At 41.7% G+C, this 18,953-nt stretch overlaps 1 protein-coding gene across 1 annotated transcript in view; it reads right to left on the reverse strand.

Moving 5' to 3' along the window:
- LOC133460179 (uncharacterized) overlaps nt 1–14,969 on the reverse strand; it is a 42,634-nt gene extending 27,665 nt beyond the window's left edge. The window contains exons 1-2 of the mRNA XM_061740742.1: nt 14,753–14,969; nt 13,046–13,102 (exon numbers count right to left, since the gene is read on the reverse strand). Of these exons, the coding sequence (XP_061596726.1) occupies nt 13,046–13,102; nt 14,753–14,823 (128 nt within the window). The 5' untranslated portion in view covers nt 14,824–14,969. The remainder of the gene's footprint in view (nt 1–13,045; nt 13,103–14,752) is intronic.
- Nucleotides 14,970–18,953: the final 3,984 nt, after the last annotated feature.

Genomic DNA, 18,953 nt, shown 5'->3' on the forward strand with positions numbered 1-18,953 from the left:
AGGAGGATCGGCAGACGATGAAGGAGATTCCACACTCATCTTCAGTTTGGGGCACAAACATAGTGATTGCTATGCATTCAGTCAGGGAGCGGTGACTCTCACAATCCATATCTCTGATATAGAAGTTGTTTTTACAAAGTTGTTTTTACAAAGCTCATGAATAAATAAAGAAGCTGTGGTGCTGTTTTGTTATTCTTTTTTTGTTTTTCCTTACTGTTGCATTTTCATATAGAGAATATGTTTTTCTGGTTTATTCGTAAATTTACTGAAATGTGTTATGTCCTATATTGTCATCTTTGTAAGAATACAATAATACAATATGATGCAATGAAATACAATACTTTTTGAAACAGTACAATGCGGTCTGGTGCAACATGGTATAAAGCGATATTATAGGACGCACTGTGTTGTGATATGATACCATGATACTATGATTCAATTTGATATGATGCGGTATGACATGATACAATATGATTTGATACCATATGATTTAAAATGAGACAAAACAGTTCTATTGTAAGGATATTTGTCTTGGACTTCATTGCTCGTACATTTGGCGGTTAAACTAAATTTAGGGGAACCAGCCTCCTTCATCCACTCAGCAAACGTGTTAAATATTTTATATTTTTTTAAATCTTATAAATATTTCCTATTACAAAGCACAGCATATATAACTAACAATCAATAAAAACTATTAAATAAACTGATCTCCATGACACTTCTGCACAACCCCTAAGGCACAAGAAAAAGATGGCGTATAAAAATAGTTCCACATATTGCAGATCCCTTGTGTCTTGAGAAAGTAGTCTTTAAAATTCTGAATGCGGAGGCATAAAAGCTTCTAAAATCGCTCAGTCTACATGTGGGACCCAGGCAGAAGGTAAAAGCTCTCATTTTGAAAGCAAGATGTATTCTTGGATTTTCTAAAAGGTGTTTTGTTTTGTTTCATTGTTGCTCTTTTATGCCCCTAATGGCCACTAAACCATCTGTGATGAGGGCAGGAAGATATTTGGGTGCAACAACTGTCCCAGTTTTAGGGAAGGGGGGGAGGCATTTCTTTAAACTGCTTACCTTTAAAAAATATGAATCTACCAAAGTACCGGTAAAGGGAATCTGCTCTCCCACGGGTCACAACATGAGACTTAATTATCATGATCTTTGTCTGGAAACATATATGCTGAAGTGTGTTTTTTGAAGAACTGTCAGGATTTCCCATCGAGCATCATTACAGCTTTGCTGCATGGGTAGAAAACTGTGTCTGGGGACCGGCAGATCGCAGAGCAGTGCAGCTGCTTTTCAAGACCTCCAAGAGACTGATGTGCTGCACTGTTACATTCTGGTGTGGATCCAGAATGGGCACTGCGGAGGAGCTGCAGAGGAGCACAGTCAGCTCTTTCTAATGAGCGAGGAAAGCCTGCGCTTCGTGGGGCTCCCCCGTATTTATGCCATAATGCAGTGGGTGCTTCATTCTCCCTGCAGAGGTCTTAATTACTTTTAAAACACTTGTTTCTTGGCAACATAAGGATCACTGAAGGCAGATTAAGGCCAAGAAACAGAAACTGTACCTGGGGAAAATGTGACAGGGGACAGCTGGCCACCGTAGCCATAGGTCATTGCTGTGTATTTCACTGATTAAATGAAAATTAGACCTGCTGTTTTTGTTGACAAATGAAACATGATTTTAAAGTGCGTCTTTTAAAGATGCCTTTAAATTTTCAGACCTTCCTTACACAGCCAGTTCCCACGACTGGCTCCAAATTAGAAAGAGAAAGGGAAAGCATTGTAGAGAACGGTTTCAGAGACCTAAAAATGAGGAACAGGCATTTTAGCAATTTATATTTCCCAAGAGATTGAGAGGGTAGCTTGGTAAAGCACAGCGAAGGACGGGTGAAGGAAGAGCAGAAGAAGATATGCAAAAATAAAGCTGAAAAAGGACACAATAGAGCAAAGTGCTGCATTACGACTGTTCCAGCTCCACCTGCGAACGCCTGTGTGAGGCACACAGACAAAGACGAACAGTCAGCCATGTGTGTAACTCGTGCATAACGTGTCCAGCCGGCTGTGCTCAGCACAGCTGCAAGCATATACGCTATGCTATCTGTCAGGGCTTTTGAAAACACAACAGAATCCACCTTTTTTTGCGCCTTTAGACTTGCCAATTACGTGTGTAAATAAACATATCCGGCCACTCTCTGTGTCTTTACTCTGAGCCCGATTAGTATCTGGTGCTTTGACAGCAGCGGATTGATGGTTCGCTGCACCAAAAGGGGTCATTAAATGCACACTGCACACAAGGTGGGAGGCGCTAGCCATTTAAATGCAAATATCTGTTCAAATAAAATAAGAAACAGTTTCCGGTGTCAGTGTGAGAATGCTGACTTTAGAAATCATTTAACAGCATTTCTGCAAGCGTTTTTTTCTTCTTTTTTTCTTATTCATGGTCTGCTACTTTTCTTCCAAGTGGTCATTTCAACATAGCAACTGTACTAACTAAACTCCGCTATCTATATGTGTATATGCACAACTTGGTTATGGAAGAATAACAACATTTCATAGTTCAGTTGCTGTGAAGTATTTCTATAGCAGCTGATTTGTGACAGATTGTGTTTTATTGGAAAGTCTTTGACATTAAATAATAATAATAATCCAACATCTTGTGCAAAAATTCAGTAAACTTTAACATCTGCCACTTTAGAGCACACGATATGCCAGGATATACTTTATCCAAGGGTTAGTTAGTGGCAGGCTGTACCCTCAAGAGTCCTCTTTCTGTTTTGTTAGAGCCTTTTTAATTGTCCTCACTCCACGTTAATTGTGCCTGGGCTTCTCAATCAAGTCCATACAAAGACATTATTCATATATAAACCTTATATGTGTAAATCTCTATGTAAAATATGTAATATATTTATGTGATTCACAAGTGTAGCCATTAGTGAAGTCAAATTCAATTACTACAAAATTAATCTCTTGAATGCAACCGTTTCAAAGGAAAAGCCTCAGCCATTAAATTCGTATTGATCATATTTGCATTGAAAATTCAAAAAAATAACAACTGTGATGAATCCAATTAATCTCAAATGCTTGTTGTCAAATAAAAGGTTTAGAAAGAAAGAAAAGACAATAATGAATTAAGCAGAGACGTTGCACATTTTTAGATTGAGCCGTAACCACTGGCAACCTCACTGACGGAGCCTGTGCACTAATTTAAATGCATGTGTTGCTGCTGACTGATTGACTGCAGCTTAAATAGCCATTTGGGTCAAGATTTTGGGATAATATGGACCGGAACATTATTTGTGGTTGCAGTCTTCTCACTGCAGCTTTGCTCACCTCGTGAGTCAGGACTCTCAGACTCACTTGCGGACTTTCATTAGTGCAGTGCTGTGGCTGTTTGGTCATTCGGCCTGTACTGTAGCAATTTTCGTCATTAAAAAAGAAAAAAAAAATCCCAAGACACTGCACGTATTGAGCGCGAGTGTGTGCGTGTATTTGTGTGGACTTGTGTGTACTCCGTAACAGGATAATCAGCATGAGGCAGATTGCTGCATTAGCAGAAAGAAGTGCATTGAGGTTATCTGCAAACATCAGTGTTTTAAGTCCTGCAGAATAACAAGCCAATACCGTACGTTAGAGCGGATCAGGGCAGCACAGCCTCCAGGCTTGAACTTGTAGAATATTCAATAACCATCATAAATGATTAAATAGATCTTAGACTTTTAAGTGTCTCAAACCCAAGGGGCAGAATATGAAAATAAACTTAGTTGCTGAGTCAAGTTGTTAAAGAAAACATGAAAATGATTCACGTATTATATGACATCTTCTGTCAAATGGTTCTTTTAACCAAAACGGCTTGTAAATCATCTCCCACGTCAGTCTCCGTCTCGTCACCTCATTTAGTTGCTTCCATCCCGGAGGACTAGCTTCAAGTTAGGACTAATGATTACACATTACGAGACCTTGTAAATCCTTCACACCGTCGCAGAGACTTAATAGGATTTGAAAGCATTCTAACGTCTTCGTGTCCCTAAATAGTTTTCAAACGTTTCAATGTTTTCTAATTCTCATCTCCTTGCGCTGCATCACTGATGGCTGGCATTTCCATAAACCGCAAAGACCAACAGCAGCTCGTGGACATGTAAACCTAAGATGGGCAGTGAGAGGAGGACGTAAAGACGGGGACATTTCATTACATGGCTACTGCCTCAGACGATTCCCCGAGGCAGACGATTGACCTGTAAGACTGTGTGAAGTGTGAGGGTACTGCGGCGGCTCCTCGGCTGGTGTGCTGGACGGACACGCGAGCTCTGCCTTTCCCAGAGGCCTCGACGCGCTCACACGCGCACGTATAAGTTCAGTCCTACAACAGCTGCTGCCTCCAGCCTTCAGGGACAAAGATGGCCTCGAGCAAATGAGCAGATTATGCATCTGAAAACTCACATTAGCTCTCACACGCGGATTATGACTAAATAAATATTTTCTTGATTGACTGTAGATGTGTAAAAAAAGGCACGGACAGACTTTCCAAACTGGACTGGTGGAGAAACCATGGGGATTAATGCTCCTCCCGCCCCCTCCCTCTCAGTAATAAGCTCCACTGATTACTGATGGCCGCCTGTAATAAATTAAGACCTTCTAGGCCTTGAATTTAGGCAGCTTAATTATAAGAGAGCAGATATTTATTTTTTCCCCGCCCCTCATCCGTTCTACCCTCTTAAACTCTTTTAATGGTTTGAAGCTTTGCCGGGATGTCAGGCAAACGTACACGAGCACCTGAGGTCCCACTAAGAGTAGGTGTGAAGAGTAGCTTACGACTTTGATGCTTCAGAAGTGGCGTTAAAAAATAGATATTTTATAATATAAAGCAGGTTGATTGATTGATTTATTTTTTTAGTGCATACATGTTTGGGATTTAAATCACTTCCACATATTCTGCGAGCCTCCGTGGTGCTGCAACACAGCTCAGCGCGTGCAGGGGCGTAATGACGCCACTTGCTCGACGTCTCTGAGGGGAAATGGCATCCAGCAGTTTTCGATGAATAAAGCAAGAAAGAGGAAAAGCTAATTTTGGAGAAACTCAACATGTATCGCTAGCAATTATGACTAAAGTCTGACCGAAATCAGCAATATGTACAGTTAATTGTAGCATTAAGAAAAGCAACAAACAAAGAGCATTTACTTAAATCTAGTAGGAGACTGTGCGGCTTCCCAACATCTCATTTGTCTTCACGCATTTAAAATTATTCAAATACTCCTCTTTCATTTCAATTCTAGCTAAGGCGGACAAAAGTTACAGATAAGAATATCCTAAAGAAAGTTAAAATCCTTCAAATGAATCACATCAGCATTTCCCTCTGGACCCCAACCAGCACTTTTTGCTGATTCAGAATATGACTGTTTCAGAAGGTGGAGTACCGGTAATTGCAGGGTCTGCACAATCTGCACAAATATACGAATAAAATCAGGGCAGGGTCGTGGAAAGATTATTTCATATTCACACAGCTTTACCGTGACTTATTCTCGCTCGCAGTCTCACAGCAGCTCATTTATTTATTGTCTGTAATTTAGTTTTGCTCAGTGGGTCTTCATCTAGTTTTGTGGTGAGGCAGTACAAGGAAGCTCCTCAGCGTGCAGGATTTCAGGGTAATACAGTGAAACTAAAGTTTTCCATCATTTCATTGAACAATTTGCTTCATACCTCTACTCAAGCATTAGTCATATGTCTTCAACTCGCTGAAGGAGTCTTTGTAGGATGTGTGCTTCGAGGGACAAAAAAGTACTTTTTGGCTAAATGTAATTATCTTATCATCATCAGATCTGTATCACAGCTTTAAAACATATCAATGCCATCGTTGTTTCTGTGTGTATAGGTGTCTTTATTAGTGACTCATTAAAGTTGCACAAATGACTTAATTTCCATTTTATAATATCAGCTTGATTTTCATTTGAGGAAATATTTGCTTACTCTGAGCAAGGCTCGTGTAGCTCATGTAGTCTCTCATCCCTGCTTTTGGCAAAAAGCAGCCAGGGTAATGCTGGACTCCCTTCCCAGTCATCTCTCGTGACAACCGTGCATCACATTTGGTTGCGTTCACCCACGCGTCACAGATTTCTGGTTCTGAGGTTGAAAATCTCAGCTACATATCCACAGGTCATCAAAACACGAAGCAGCACTCGCTGTGAAATGTTGGACCTGCGTCTCACACTCATTTTGGCTTTATCTTTACCTGACTGATATAGAAAATAAATACACCTTTAAATAAGTGGAATTAGCGGACACAGGGAGATGATATAATACAGTGCTCAATCATTTCTTTTTTTCTCAACTTCACTGGAAAATGTTCTGGAAAAATGCAAAGGAACATTTGGACTTACAAGTCTATCCCAAGGTAAAAAAGCCTGATTGCACCATTTTTTTTTTTTTACTTTTTTTTCTTTAGACATTGAGTAAAGGCAGCCACTTGTAAAACTCTGACATGTGTGATGTCAGTGTTCGTCATCTGCTCTGCAGCATCTACAGTACGCGGCGGAGCAACCATCAAAGTCTGGGAGCTGAGTCCACTGCAGGACTGAGTTTGTATTTAAGCACGGGACGATGAGGCACAAAAAATGTCATAGAACCACTGAAGAAATATTATTCATCAAACATGAACCTTCTGTGATTCAGGTGTCAGGACATGTTAAGCAAAGATTTTAAGCCTCACCGCCTTCATGTCTGTCACAACATTGTCTTTCCTTTTCCAGGAAGTTTGGGTTAATTATTAAATATTTCTGTTATTTGACGAATTCTGAGGCTTTGCACCATTTCTTACTTGATTCCAGTCAAGTAAAGCAAAAGAAGAAAATAATGTATTGTGTTTTTGTTTCATTTTATTTTTTTAAACACAACATAAAATATACCTTGCCTGTAGAGATTAAAATCCTAACTTTCAATATGTCAGCAGCAACAAAACAGCGAATGGAAACCCCCCAAAATTACATTTTAAAGTAAAATCTCATCAGTGTCAAACTCAGTTCTTCTGCTCATCAGTCTCAGGAGCACCTGCTCCACACTCCACGTGTTTATTGTTATGCCATAGAAAGCTATGCTTGACCAATACATATACGTCTGTCTAGTAATTTTTGTATTTATTACTTTTAATAAAACATACAAACAGGTAAAATTGCATCTGTTAGATTCTCTCTGGGTGCAGTTCTCACTTTTCTGTGTGTTGTTTAGTCTCACTATTACTTTCAATTTATTTTACATTTTCTAATGTTTTCTTGATTTTTATTCTCCATTATCAGAAGCCTTTGCACACTTACGTTACGTATTTACTTTGAAATTTAAAGCACCCAAACAAGATGATTTATGTAGTGATTCCAACAATCATCACAGCAAGTTTTATCATGACCTAAATCAAAGGCAACCGGTTCATTAGTTACATTTCTTTTAAATATGTGCTTTATTTTTAATTCACCATTAATTAAATTTTTCTAAATATAAATTAGGAAATATTTTGTTTATCAAGTCATCTCTTCTGGTCTGGAAATGAGCTGTGTGTATCCATGGGTAAATGTGTGTGTGTAGCACAAAGAGGCATGATGGGATAGCTGGCAATCCAGTGACCAGGTCTTGCTGGCGGTCCCAGTGTTGATTTATATAATCAGATAATAAGCCCAATATTTGTACCACCTTTTCATCTATTGTTCTTCTTATCAGTTTACACAGTATATCTCATGTTTGTCAAGCTGAAGGTCTTTATGTTCTTCGGGAGTTGAGAAGGTGATCTGGTTCGGATAAACTGGTCTCATACATATTCTTTGTGGCAATAAATCCTGTTAAAAAGGCTGACAGAAGGGATTTAAAGGTCGGATTCTGGATTCTGTCTTGACCTGCCAAGACGTAGTGTACACATGTGGACATCACACGATTTGTTGTGTGTGTCATCATGTTTAATTTCTTAAGGGGGTCTTGGGAGGTAAATATGATTTATAAATGTTATCACTCAAAGTTGAAGGGATACAGAACGTAACTTTACTTTCCGAGGACCTTGTTCCAGTTGGTCACTGGGATGAATCATACCCAGTGCCGCACAAAAGCTGAGCTCAGCTTTTCCGGTAAAATCACTCTGTCAAACAGCATAATCAATAGTATTCGACATCTGCTATATTGCTGCACAAATAAACTAATGATAACTGTGGAAATGCATAGAAATGGTTTAATTTGAAGCAGAGTCTGCTCCTCGCTGCCAGATGATGGATTACAAATCCCACCGATTGCTTAGATCGTGGCTCCATTGGTTCATTTTACAGCACAATGTTCTCTGACTGGCTGCGTTTTATAGAACGAGAGCCCTGTGAATGCATCATGAAATGTGCTCCGGCTTGCTCGTAGACAGGATGATGCCCTCAATTTTTCTCTAACTGAAATTATTCTGGGACAACTAGGGTGCCCTTCTTAATGTAGGGTACCTCCTTCTTGTGGATATCCTGACCCATTTACAGAGGAGTGGAAAGATTTCTGTATGTCCGTGAAAACCAGCAAACAAATGCAGTGAAAAGAAGCTGATGTCAGAGCCAGCGAATGATGTAGAAACATCTGGTCTGTTACAACCTCACACCCCTGCCTGTTCAAGTGCAGACTTTTTAAAGCTTCAAAAGCAGCAAGGTATTTTATACCCCACTTTGTCTGCTGCATTAAAAGGCCGGTCAATGCAGCATGCATTTTTAATGAATAACTTGACATGAGTTGCAACTTCAAACAACCTCCACATGGCATTTATTAAGATTTTATGATTTATAATGCTCAAGTTGGGAATTGAAGATGGCAAATAATGGATCGTTTAACAGTAGTATGCCTATATTTTAATTATTAATAAAGTCCATGTTTAAAATAACCACAATAAATCTGTAGAAATAGTTATAAAGTGACTACAGTAGTAATATATGATGAGTTAGTTCGTTTCAATGACGGAGAGAGACAGCAAGCGTTGTCGAGCTGAATTGTGGGTCCTGTGCGTGACGGAGGGAGCATTGCTATTATCAAAAGTTGGGAAATTTTCAAAATCTAATGGTTTAAAGACACCGTCGTCAGCCAATCAAATTGCGGCAACGGTAGGATATTTTTAAAGTATTCGACTTATTTGAGTAGTTGTTTAGCTCGTTTATAGTATGAAAAAGGTATATCAGAAGCACGACCCATTGAACAGGAGGCTGCTGCGTGAGAGTACAGTTACGCCTTATTTCTATTTGCTTGTGCACAAACACTAATGCTAATAATGCTAATGTTACGATACTGCACTTGAGTTTACACAATTTAACTACATAGTAGAAGTGAAGGCTAATTTTTAAACCCACATCCCACATGGACAGAGGAGTTTCACAACTACGTCAGAGATTACGGAGGTTCCTATAAGAGTGAATGGACTTCTGGACATATCACGACTTCACAGAACTAAGTGGACTCGCTCCCAAACCCAATACATTCATTACTTGAATTGAATTGATTTGATTTTAATTGAATTTAATTACATTTTTCCAATGCATTCAAGGAAAATCTCACTCCAAAAAACCTGAAGGAGTTTTGCAACTACAACAGAGATCATGGAGGTTCCCATCGGCCTCGGAGCCTTGTTTGACCCACACGAGAGCACAGAAGCAAGTGGAAACGAGCCGTAAGGCTGTTTGCACTGATGTTGAATTTCGCTTCTTCCAAAATCTAACTTCCACATCAATTTTACTTTCACGTGGATATGAGATTAAAAAACCAAAAGATCTGGTTTATTTTTAGCTGACCTCATCAACGCATGAGGACACATACTGAATTCATGTGCAGATTTCCTCCCCAGCAGCGCGGTCTGTCAGCAGCTCGTCACCAAACCTGCGCGGAGAGACAACTTTTCCTGCTTCCTCTGCTCTTTGCTTTCTTTCCCCTTTTTGTTCTGCCTCTAGAGCTCACAACATCTTCTCTGTTTCCATCAATCAACCTTTATCATATTGCCTTTTTTTGGACCACTCTATCCCTCTATTATCTCTGCCCTTGATGCTTTGGCTCACTGAAGCTTTGCAGTTCAGGAAGACGCATCAAATGCTTCCTTCCTTCCTTCCTTCTTGAGAGATTTCTGATCAAAATCTTGGTCATCTCCTTTAAAACTCCCAAAGATATTTATCTCTTATGCACAAAATATCCAACCACCTTAATAAAAGGTGCTGCGCTACAATATGTGAATGGAGTAAATTTTAGTTCCCTAAAGTAAAATATATTTGAATGTGTTCTAGGGATTTTATCTGGGTTTATCTGGGTTTTCTTTTTTTTTTAAGTGCTAAAGCTTCCATCACACATGGAAAGATTTATCGTTAACAAAGACAGATGGCCGTCCACGTTTAGTTCTGGCAAATCAGCAAAGTTTACAAGCATGTTTATCTCAATAAGCATTTTTTTTCCATGATTGTACATTTTAAGAGTGTTGAAATGCTGTTTTTTTATGTTGAATAATAATAAATGTTTGTTTTTTTTAATCGATAATGTACATGGCTATAATATGGCACCAGGTCTACTTGAAAATCGAATTTTCCATCACATACACATCCATTGACATTTATATAAATTACAAGAATGTATTCGATGTTATAATACAGTTAAAAACAGGCAACCGTAAGCATTGTCAAGGCTGCTATATTACAAAGCTGCCCCATCAACATGAAAAAAAAAATTGATTTTGGAGGCTCTTATGCATTTAGAGATTAACTAAATATATGGCACACACAGCAAAACGCTAACGAATTTACCTTCCACTGCAAGTCTTAATCAAATAAGCCTGAACAACTGTGTAATCTCGTATTTCTGCCTCGGTCCTGTCATGATCCCTTCGCTCACTGTCTCGCCCATCAGAAGCAGAAACTTAATTAATCACCATAACTGACTGCGTGAGACAGATTGAAGCACTTTTTCAGGCCGTGCTCAACTGTCAGTTTCTTCATGCTGAAAATCTGCAACGTACGTGTTGATCACACTTCATTTGTCCTGGCCAATAAATGAGGTTAATGCAACCTTGACAATGATTTCTTCCAACGTGTAATCATGTAAAAATAATCGCTTATCCATGCATACACGGGACATTTTTTTGGTTAGAAGACAAGCTTATCACAACACACAATATCAATCTCTGAATGAGTCGTCTTATGCAAGGCACTTAGGGTTAGTCAGGGGCACAGAAGCAACTCTCAATTGTCTGTCTCTTCCAAAGACCATAATTAAGCTAACCTATGCCGCTGCATCTATGTCTTTATTTATAACTGTCCCTAGGTTAATTACCTATCCTATGCCAGGGCATAGGTTAGCTTAAAACCTACAATTAAGAAGCAGCTTAATTGTAAACTGGATATCTGACGGTGGAACCACATCCTCCACAGATGGTTTACTCAAAAAGATGACCGACATGCAACCATGTTCCAAAGTTTTGATGCAAGGGAGACTTTTCAGCCATGGGGAGACATCACTGTCCCGTACTTTGGAACTGCATCCGTTTGCGCTACAACCGCACACATGCAAATGTGTTGAAGAGTTACGACACACACAGGCTGAACGTCTGCATGCTCCGGCCACACTCTGTGAAGTGTCCGGACTTCACAGTGCACAACAGTGCAACACTGCATCACAGTTGGTTGTGTTCACAAGTGCAATGGACCACTAGTGACCACGCCCAACAATACAGTTGGCCATGGTCACTGGCGCAGTAGACTCGAACCTTTCAACCCATAGAGGTCAATGCAACAATTTGGTCTCAGTTTGTAATTTAGTGTGGATTGGCACATTAACAATCTAGGAGGCACTTTCACGGCACAAAACTGTGCCAGTGGTGAACAATTCTCCAACTTGCTGGTACATCCAAGACATCATTCTTATGCTTTAAAACTCAAGTCTCATTAATTTCCTGACCATGCAGACACATGCTTAGGATATGGACTCAAGCTGTTCTCCTCAGTGGGTTTTTTTGGTATAATTGCTACAGCTGTAGATTTCTATCTAATTGTCTTTCTGCCCAGGACCCAGTCATCATACTATAATAATCTGCTGCAAGCTAACCTAAGTTCTCCCTGCACAAAAGTATCTAAAGAATGCACCAACACATTTTGGGAATATCCTGCAAACAACCTTTCTAAATGGGGGCAAAATCCACTAAGATTGGGTATAAACAAATTCAGGGCTTTAAAACCAAAAATGCTCACAAATATTGTACGAAGTGATTCAAAAGCCAATGTTTTTTGTCTCATACACCCTTGGAAAACAGAGTACAAGAAAAGAAATACCACTGGACAGTGTCTAAAGTTACAGCTAAAGCCCTAGAGTCGACTAAATAGCCTTGTAGGACAAACACCCTCTGAGGGAACCCAAACATGGAGGGATCATTTACAAAGCATCTCACTGTATTCAGCACGAAGCTGTGGATGTTGTACGAGCTACTCCCTGTAGCAGGGTGTTTTTTTCCTTTGTTTTGTTCATTTGTTTGATTTTCTTTCAAGTGCATATTATTATTTGACTATCTCAGTTCATGTCACTAAGGAAGGTTTGTCAAAGTGGGAAATTAATCTATCAGAATCAAGCACCAAAAACTGCATAAAGGGTTCTTCTAAATCAATCCAGAAAAGCACTGCTCATTTTCTTTAACAAGTGTTATGTATTCAGGGAACTCTTTAAAATGTTCAGCCAGTGAAGTGCATGATCAACAAATAGCTTGATTTCAGCATTTAACAAGAAACCGTTCATCCTCAGAGTATTATTATGACTTTCAAAAGAGGTAACAGACAAATTGAGAGTTGCTTCTGTGCCTCTGAAAGACTGTAGGTGGCTTGAATCATCCAGAGATTAATTGTCGGCATTCTTTGTACCCTGTGCGTGCAGGGTTTTACTGAGAGCTGCCAGGACTGGATTTTAAAGCTGCATTAAGTAATTTTCTTTTTTTTGACCACTAGGGGGCGGAAAGACTCCGAAACACGTTCAAAACAGTTAGCATCTAGCTTATCAAGTTGTTATGGCTGACGTGTTAGCAAACAGTTGCCTACTCACATATCCAGCAGAAACAGAGCAACACGGACATCCCGTCGGTCTCCTTTTTCGGGCCACCTGTTGAATGTAATTCCAATATTCACTGGCGTTTTAGCCCTCGTCTGGTCTTCCAGCTCATGAACAAAATACCGGCGTTATTTTGTTTTGCTAAAATGGTTCCTCCAGCTTGCTGCAATATCACACTGGGCGTGTGGCGTACAGTCAGCTTGTATTCGCCTCTGTGCCGACAGAAGCTGCCCACGTCCATGAATGACCCAAAACTGAGGGACCAAAAATTGACCGAAAACTGTGTAACGCTGTAATTTGGGATGTGAATTCTCAGTAGTGGCAGCAAAACATCCCAAAACTGGGAGGGAGTTATATATAATCACATGAAACAAACAAAAATAATTGCTTAATGCACCTTTAAATCAAGTCGGCATCAGGTTTTCATTCCATCTGAGGACTAGACCAGGTGATTTCATTGGTTAAAGCCACTTTTAACCATAATTACTTGGTTTAGTATTTGGTGGAAGGAAAATCCCCATCAGCGTTGGTTTCAGATCCCAGATCATTTCCTGCAAGGTGTGATCAGGCTCACATCATATCTGTTATTCTGATTATTAGTAATTTAGAGAATAAAGCCTGCACAGAATGGTATTTGGACGCATGGGCCAATTTCTCCTCCCTTAACTCAAAAGGAAAAGCAAACACACACTTTTGCCTTCTGAAAAAAAGACCTTCCTCTCCTTCCAGACTCCCTTTGATTGGGGTTTATAGGCAGAACAAAGCAATCGCATCCACACCTTTTGTTCGTTTTTTTTTTTCCTGAAAAGCTATTTTCAGTTGACAGATTTAAACATCCAGGTTTCACTGGCTTAGCATTTTTTTTATTATTTCTTTATTTGTATTTTCTTTCAAATGAGCATCGCAGTGTGACATTGGATTGTGTTCACTGAGAAAAAAAATCTCCACTTTTGTTTCTCATTAACTGCTCAGAGATGATGTGGAGCACATATTTCACAGAGGTTTCACAGCGTGTCTCCACTGCTAATCAAACTAAGATCTCATCTGTTCAACTCTACCACAAACCATTGTCACAGTGAATCTGACGGGTGGCCCCATCACGCGTTCACAAAGATGCCAACTGAACAATGCTACTAATAAAAGCAACTGGAATTCACTTTTTTTTTTAATGTATTTTGAAGTCAGAATCATTTACTCTCCCTTTGATTCTATCTTCCACACCTGCTTGCATCCTTTCATCTTGCAGACCTTTGCTCTCCTCCCGCTCCATCTCCCCTCTCCTCCATATGTGCTATTGGTCTTGGGCCAGCTATAATCTATCAATAGCTCCACTATTAGGTAGTTATCAACAAGAGAACCTCTCTGCATTAGCCATAATGTCCAATAAAGCCTGATATCGATTAGTTGCAATTAGGTTATCCCTTAACTAGTGATGAGTGTGGAGGATAAGAGTGAGGAGGACAAAAAGGGGGGATGCAGTGAAGACTGTGGGGGACTGGAACACAGAGGAGAGCACTGGGACGAGGCTTGAGGAGGGGGACTCTGTAGGGGTGTCATTACTGTGCCATAAAAGAACATTACTGTACATTTAAAAACACACACAAACAGATATCAGAACAATCAGAACAGTACAAACAAAATCACACAGACAACGACAGGAGATAAGGAACCCTCTGAACACCAGATCTTTTGGTGACCTACCTCCCGATCATGGTGGAGTGCTGCTGGACAGCCGCCTCCAGCAGCCTCTCCAGGATGGTCCATTCCCCCATGGTGATGGAGAGGTGGCGGCACGACCTGAAGAAACAGGACTCCCGGAGCCGACCCTCCTCCTACCTCGCAGGACCGGACAGTTGTGGCCCGGCAGGGGTGACAGCGACCCCCCTGGCCCCCGTCCCACACCGGATCCCTCCTGACCTCCACCCGCCGCACCGGTGGCTGGTCCGTGCGTCTCTGGGAGCGAGCAGCTTCTGCTGGGCCCGTCCCGCTGCGCTCCCCTCCCTGGTGAAGGAGAGGTGCCAAGATGATTGCCCTCCTCCCCACTCCTCCTCTTTATCAGTGCCCCCCCCTCCTAAGTGCAGTGATGCTTGTCCTCCCCCTGCCGCACCACTCCGCTCTGCGCTACAGCATATGCTTTAGCTCACTGTATGACAGCCATGATCGCCCTCTCTTCTCCTCTCGCCTCTCTTCCTCCCCCAGTTTCCCCTCTCCCTTTCCTCCTCCTCGTCTCCCTGCCTTCGCCCTCCACCCTACCTCCAGGGTCCTCCCTGTACCTCAGCTGCACTCCGTGCCATCAGTGCTGCTCTGCACTTGTCCTTGCATTGTGTATCTTTGTCTTTGCTGCACCCTTGCTGCTCTAACCTCAACACACTCTCTCACACACACACACACACACAGCTGATCTTCCTTGGCTCACCTCAGCAAACAGCACTGTAAACACACACACTCTCTCACACACACACACTTACAGTCCCACAATGACAGCTCTGAATCCCCCCGCTCCCACTTCCTACTGTGGACCGCAGATCCACACCAGCACACAGCGCTCCCGCCTGCTGAATGTCATTTCATGACTGGAGGAATGGTTGCTCCCGCAGCCCCGAGCACTTCACAGAGCCATAAAAACCTGCACACACACACACACATACGTTCAAACACGCTGCCAGGCAGCCCCTCGGTGATAAATCAGCTGCCTTGCTGCATGCGGCGAGGCAGGACCTCAGCGTTGGGCTGCGGACCTGCTGTCCGGAGTCGTCCACCCGGCTGATTTCAGCACAGTCCAATGCCCAGAGTCATGTCTGCTGCAAAGAGCAGGGAGGAAAAGCAGTCCTGTTTCTGGGCTCCATCGTTTTGAGTCTTCCTCCCTTGCTGCCTTCCTCCACCTCTCACTTCCTTCTTCCCCTTCTTTTTGCTCTCGCTTGTGCAGAGATCTCCGTCCTTTTTCAACTACCCTTATCTCAGCGTTCGGTCCCCATCTCTACTCTGAGCTCTCCTCTCTGCCTCTGCGCCTCTTCTCGCTCGTCGCTCTGTCTGTCACACTCCTCGAGCATGCAACACCCCCCTCCTCCTCCCATGGATCTGCTCGCTCTCATCCCTCTCCCTCCTTCTGTCCCTCCCTCCTCCCTCCCTGCCTCCTCTAGTAAATGTGCTTGGACTGCTACCCTGATCGCTGCTTCACTTGTGCTTGCAGGAATGCCTCTCGCCACACTGTCCTGGTGTTGCACAGAATAAAAACACAGACCTCCGATCTAACCATCTTTGTTGTTGTCTTAGCGGCAATCTTGGACGTCTCTGGCTATGTTTGCAGTTCAAATGCCCTCTCTTCCTCTTTTCCTCTTCATTCTCGGTCAGATCATTAAACCCATGCCATGGATCACAGGGGATACACTCCATCCCCCATCGATCTCCCCCTTTCCACCATCTCACTGTACCAGAGATGACAACACACCTACCCTGACCCAACCCTCATGCCCTCCGCTCATCCACTCTTTCTCAACTCCTCCCACCCTCCATTAAATCCCCCATCCTTTCTTCCCCTCAAGAGGGATGAGCACTGTACTGTACTTTGGTGTGACATTGAAAGCTGCATTCACTAGATTTATATCAAGCCAGGAAATAAGAAGTCTCCCCCTCCCCTCCGTACAGCCGCATGCATCGGCAGGTGTGTCATGCATTTAACATACCCATACTCATCAGGCAAGCACTTGTGTATACCTTCCCCTGAATGCCAATAAGCCAGGGGACACACTTGACATAAAGAAGCACTGGCTTGTGTCCATAAGAAGGGTTTCCCATCTGGAAGATTGGGTCACGTTTAGCAGAAGCAGATGACATAGTGGCAGGACATGAGACCAGCACACCAGCATGAACCCGTGGCTGAAGGTGACAAGTTCAAACCGTTTCTGCAGCTCCTCTCGTTAGTTACGCTTCTTCGATTTTGGATTACATGCTTTTCTATTTGACAGTTCATTTGCTGCAGGATCCGTTGCATGCCCTTGAAACGCTCCAGAGAACGTTGGGCCATCTCAACATCCTCAATCCTTCTATACTGGTGTATGTCTTTAACCAAATAATAATAATAATAATATATAAATGCAAATCAAATCAGGGCGATGTGAGCACCACATCTAATACGCCCGGACACTACAACCTTCACAGTGTTTGCAACAGCAGGATACCACCATGTGTGAAGAAGAGATAAACAGTCTGGAGCAGACAAACAAGATTTTGTCAGTTCAGCATCTTCAGACGGGGGATTTATCAGGGGGGATGGGGGCGGAGGGGGGGTGTCTTTCCCTTACCAAGGACATATGGAGTGTAAAGCGGAGGAGGGAAGCAGGCAGTGGGAGTGTGGTACCTTAACGAGATTGTGGTTCCCCAGCAGAGCATCTGAAGCAAGCGGCATCAGCCGAGAATGAGAGAGGGGAGCAGGTGTGTTTACCCTCTTCTATGACCTAGAACAGCCCGCCAAAGCAAGCACAAACCCTTCTTACTGTACTGAGAGGGCATATACATACTTACATTCATCACAGCACAGATGTGTTACGTTTGGGTTCAAACGTTCACATCAAACGGGGAATGAGACAAAGTCAGGGTTCAGGTGTAAACGTAAGCTTCGGCATCTGTCTAATGTTTGCTGTACTTTCTGCAGGGATCCAATGTTTGGAAAAATATGGAATAAGTCTTTTCAGTAAGAGCTGATGTTTGATCTCATAAAAAAAAGCACATGTAAACATAACTGATATATGCCCCCACACACTGCAAATATCTTGTGGGGTACATTAATATTTAAGCCTTATAAGACTTACATAAAAGTGAAATTATCCCCCGAACAAGGACACTTGGCGAAATATGGAAATCAGAGGTGATTATTTATAAATGAGAGACAAATCCTGCTTTGGTATTCAAAGGAAGTCAGGTTGAAAGAGCGGATCACAGCTTATTCCTTAATGCGTCACGGCGGCTTATTCCTGCCTTACCTTCCTGAAGACGCAGGCGTTGCGGCACAAACTCAGAAAACATAGTTAAACTAGTTTAAACTAACTTTTAATGTGGAAGATATTGAATAAGCCCTTGGCAGTGGGGTGGCAGGAGGTACAGCCAGGGTCTGGAAAGTCGATGGTTTAAATCCTAGCATGAAGTAAACGTCACTGAAAACCCATCTTAAAACTGCTTTTATATAAATAACTCTGTACGCTCTATCATCTCCTCTTGCATATTTTAATCTTGCTATTGTCTTCTAACCTGATTTAACATTTGTGTGTAAAGCGTCTTTGTGTACCCTTTTAAAAGTGCTCTATAAATAAAATCTATTATTATTATTATTATTATTATTATTATTAGTGTGGAGTGGGCTCGGGGAGGAAACTAAAGCCCACGTTGCCTCCAAAACACTTGTGTGGGATTGTTTGCATGATAACAAAAGCAATGCATAAAAATGACAGATATAACCTCTGTAGATCTCTGTAGCCTAAGAGAGTTGTATGAATATCTGTCTATGGATGAACATGGCTTGCTATGAAAAAATGCTTTGAGTGGGAAAGACCGACCAAAAATAATACAATCTATTCAGCACAGAGACCTCTCACATACAAGTTAGGCTTCTGTCTGCGGCAGATTTATCCAGTAAAAATGATTGAGGGCCAGACAGTTTGGATGTGTTTGGCTTGATTTATTTGATAACTTTTCTTTTATGTTTTCTGCCTTTGTGGAACATATTCTCACTATGGTATTTGAGGTAAACTAAACTGATCTCATGTAACTTGAAAAAAGCAATCTGAAGTTTTCAGAGATCAAATAATTTACGGAACATTATAATTAAATCAAGAAGTCATCATGCCAGGATTTTATTCAAAAGTGTGTCTTTGGGTGTGTGTGTGCCTCGCGTGGCAGGACTGATGAG

Source organism: Cololabis saira, chromosome 14, assembly GCF_033807715.1.
Source record: "Cololabis saira isolate AMF1-May2022 chromosome 14, fColSai1.1, whole genome shotgun sequence".
In the NCBI taxonomy this organism is placed as follows: domain Eukaryota; kingdom Metazoa; phylum Chordata; class Actinopteri; order Beloniformes; family Belonidae; genus Cololabis; species Cololabis saira.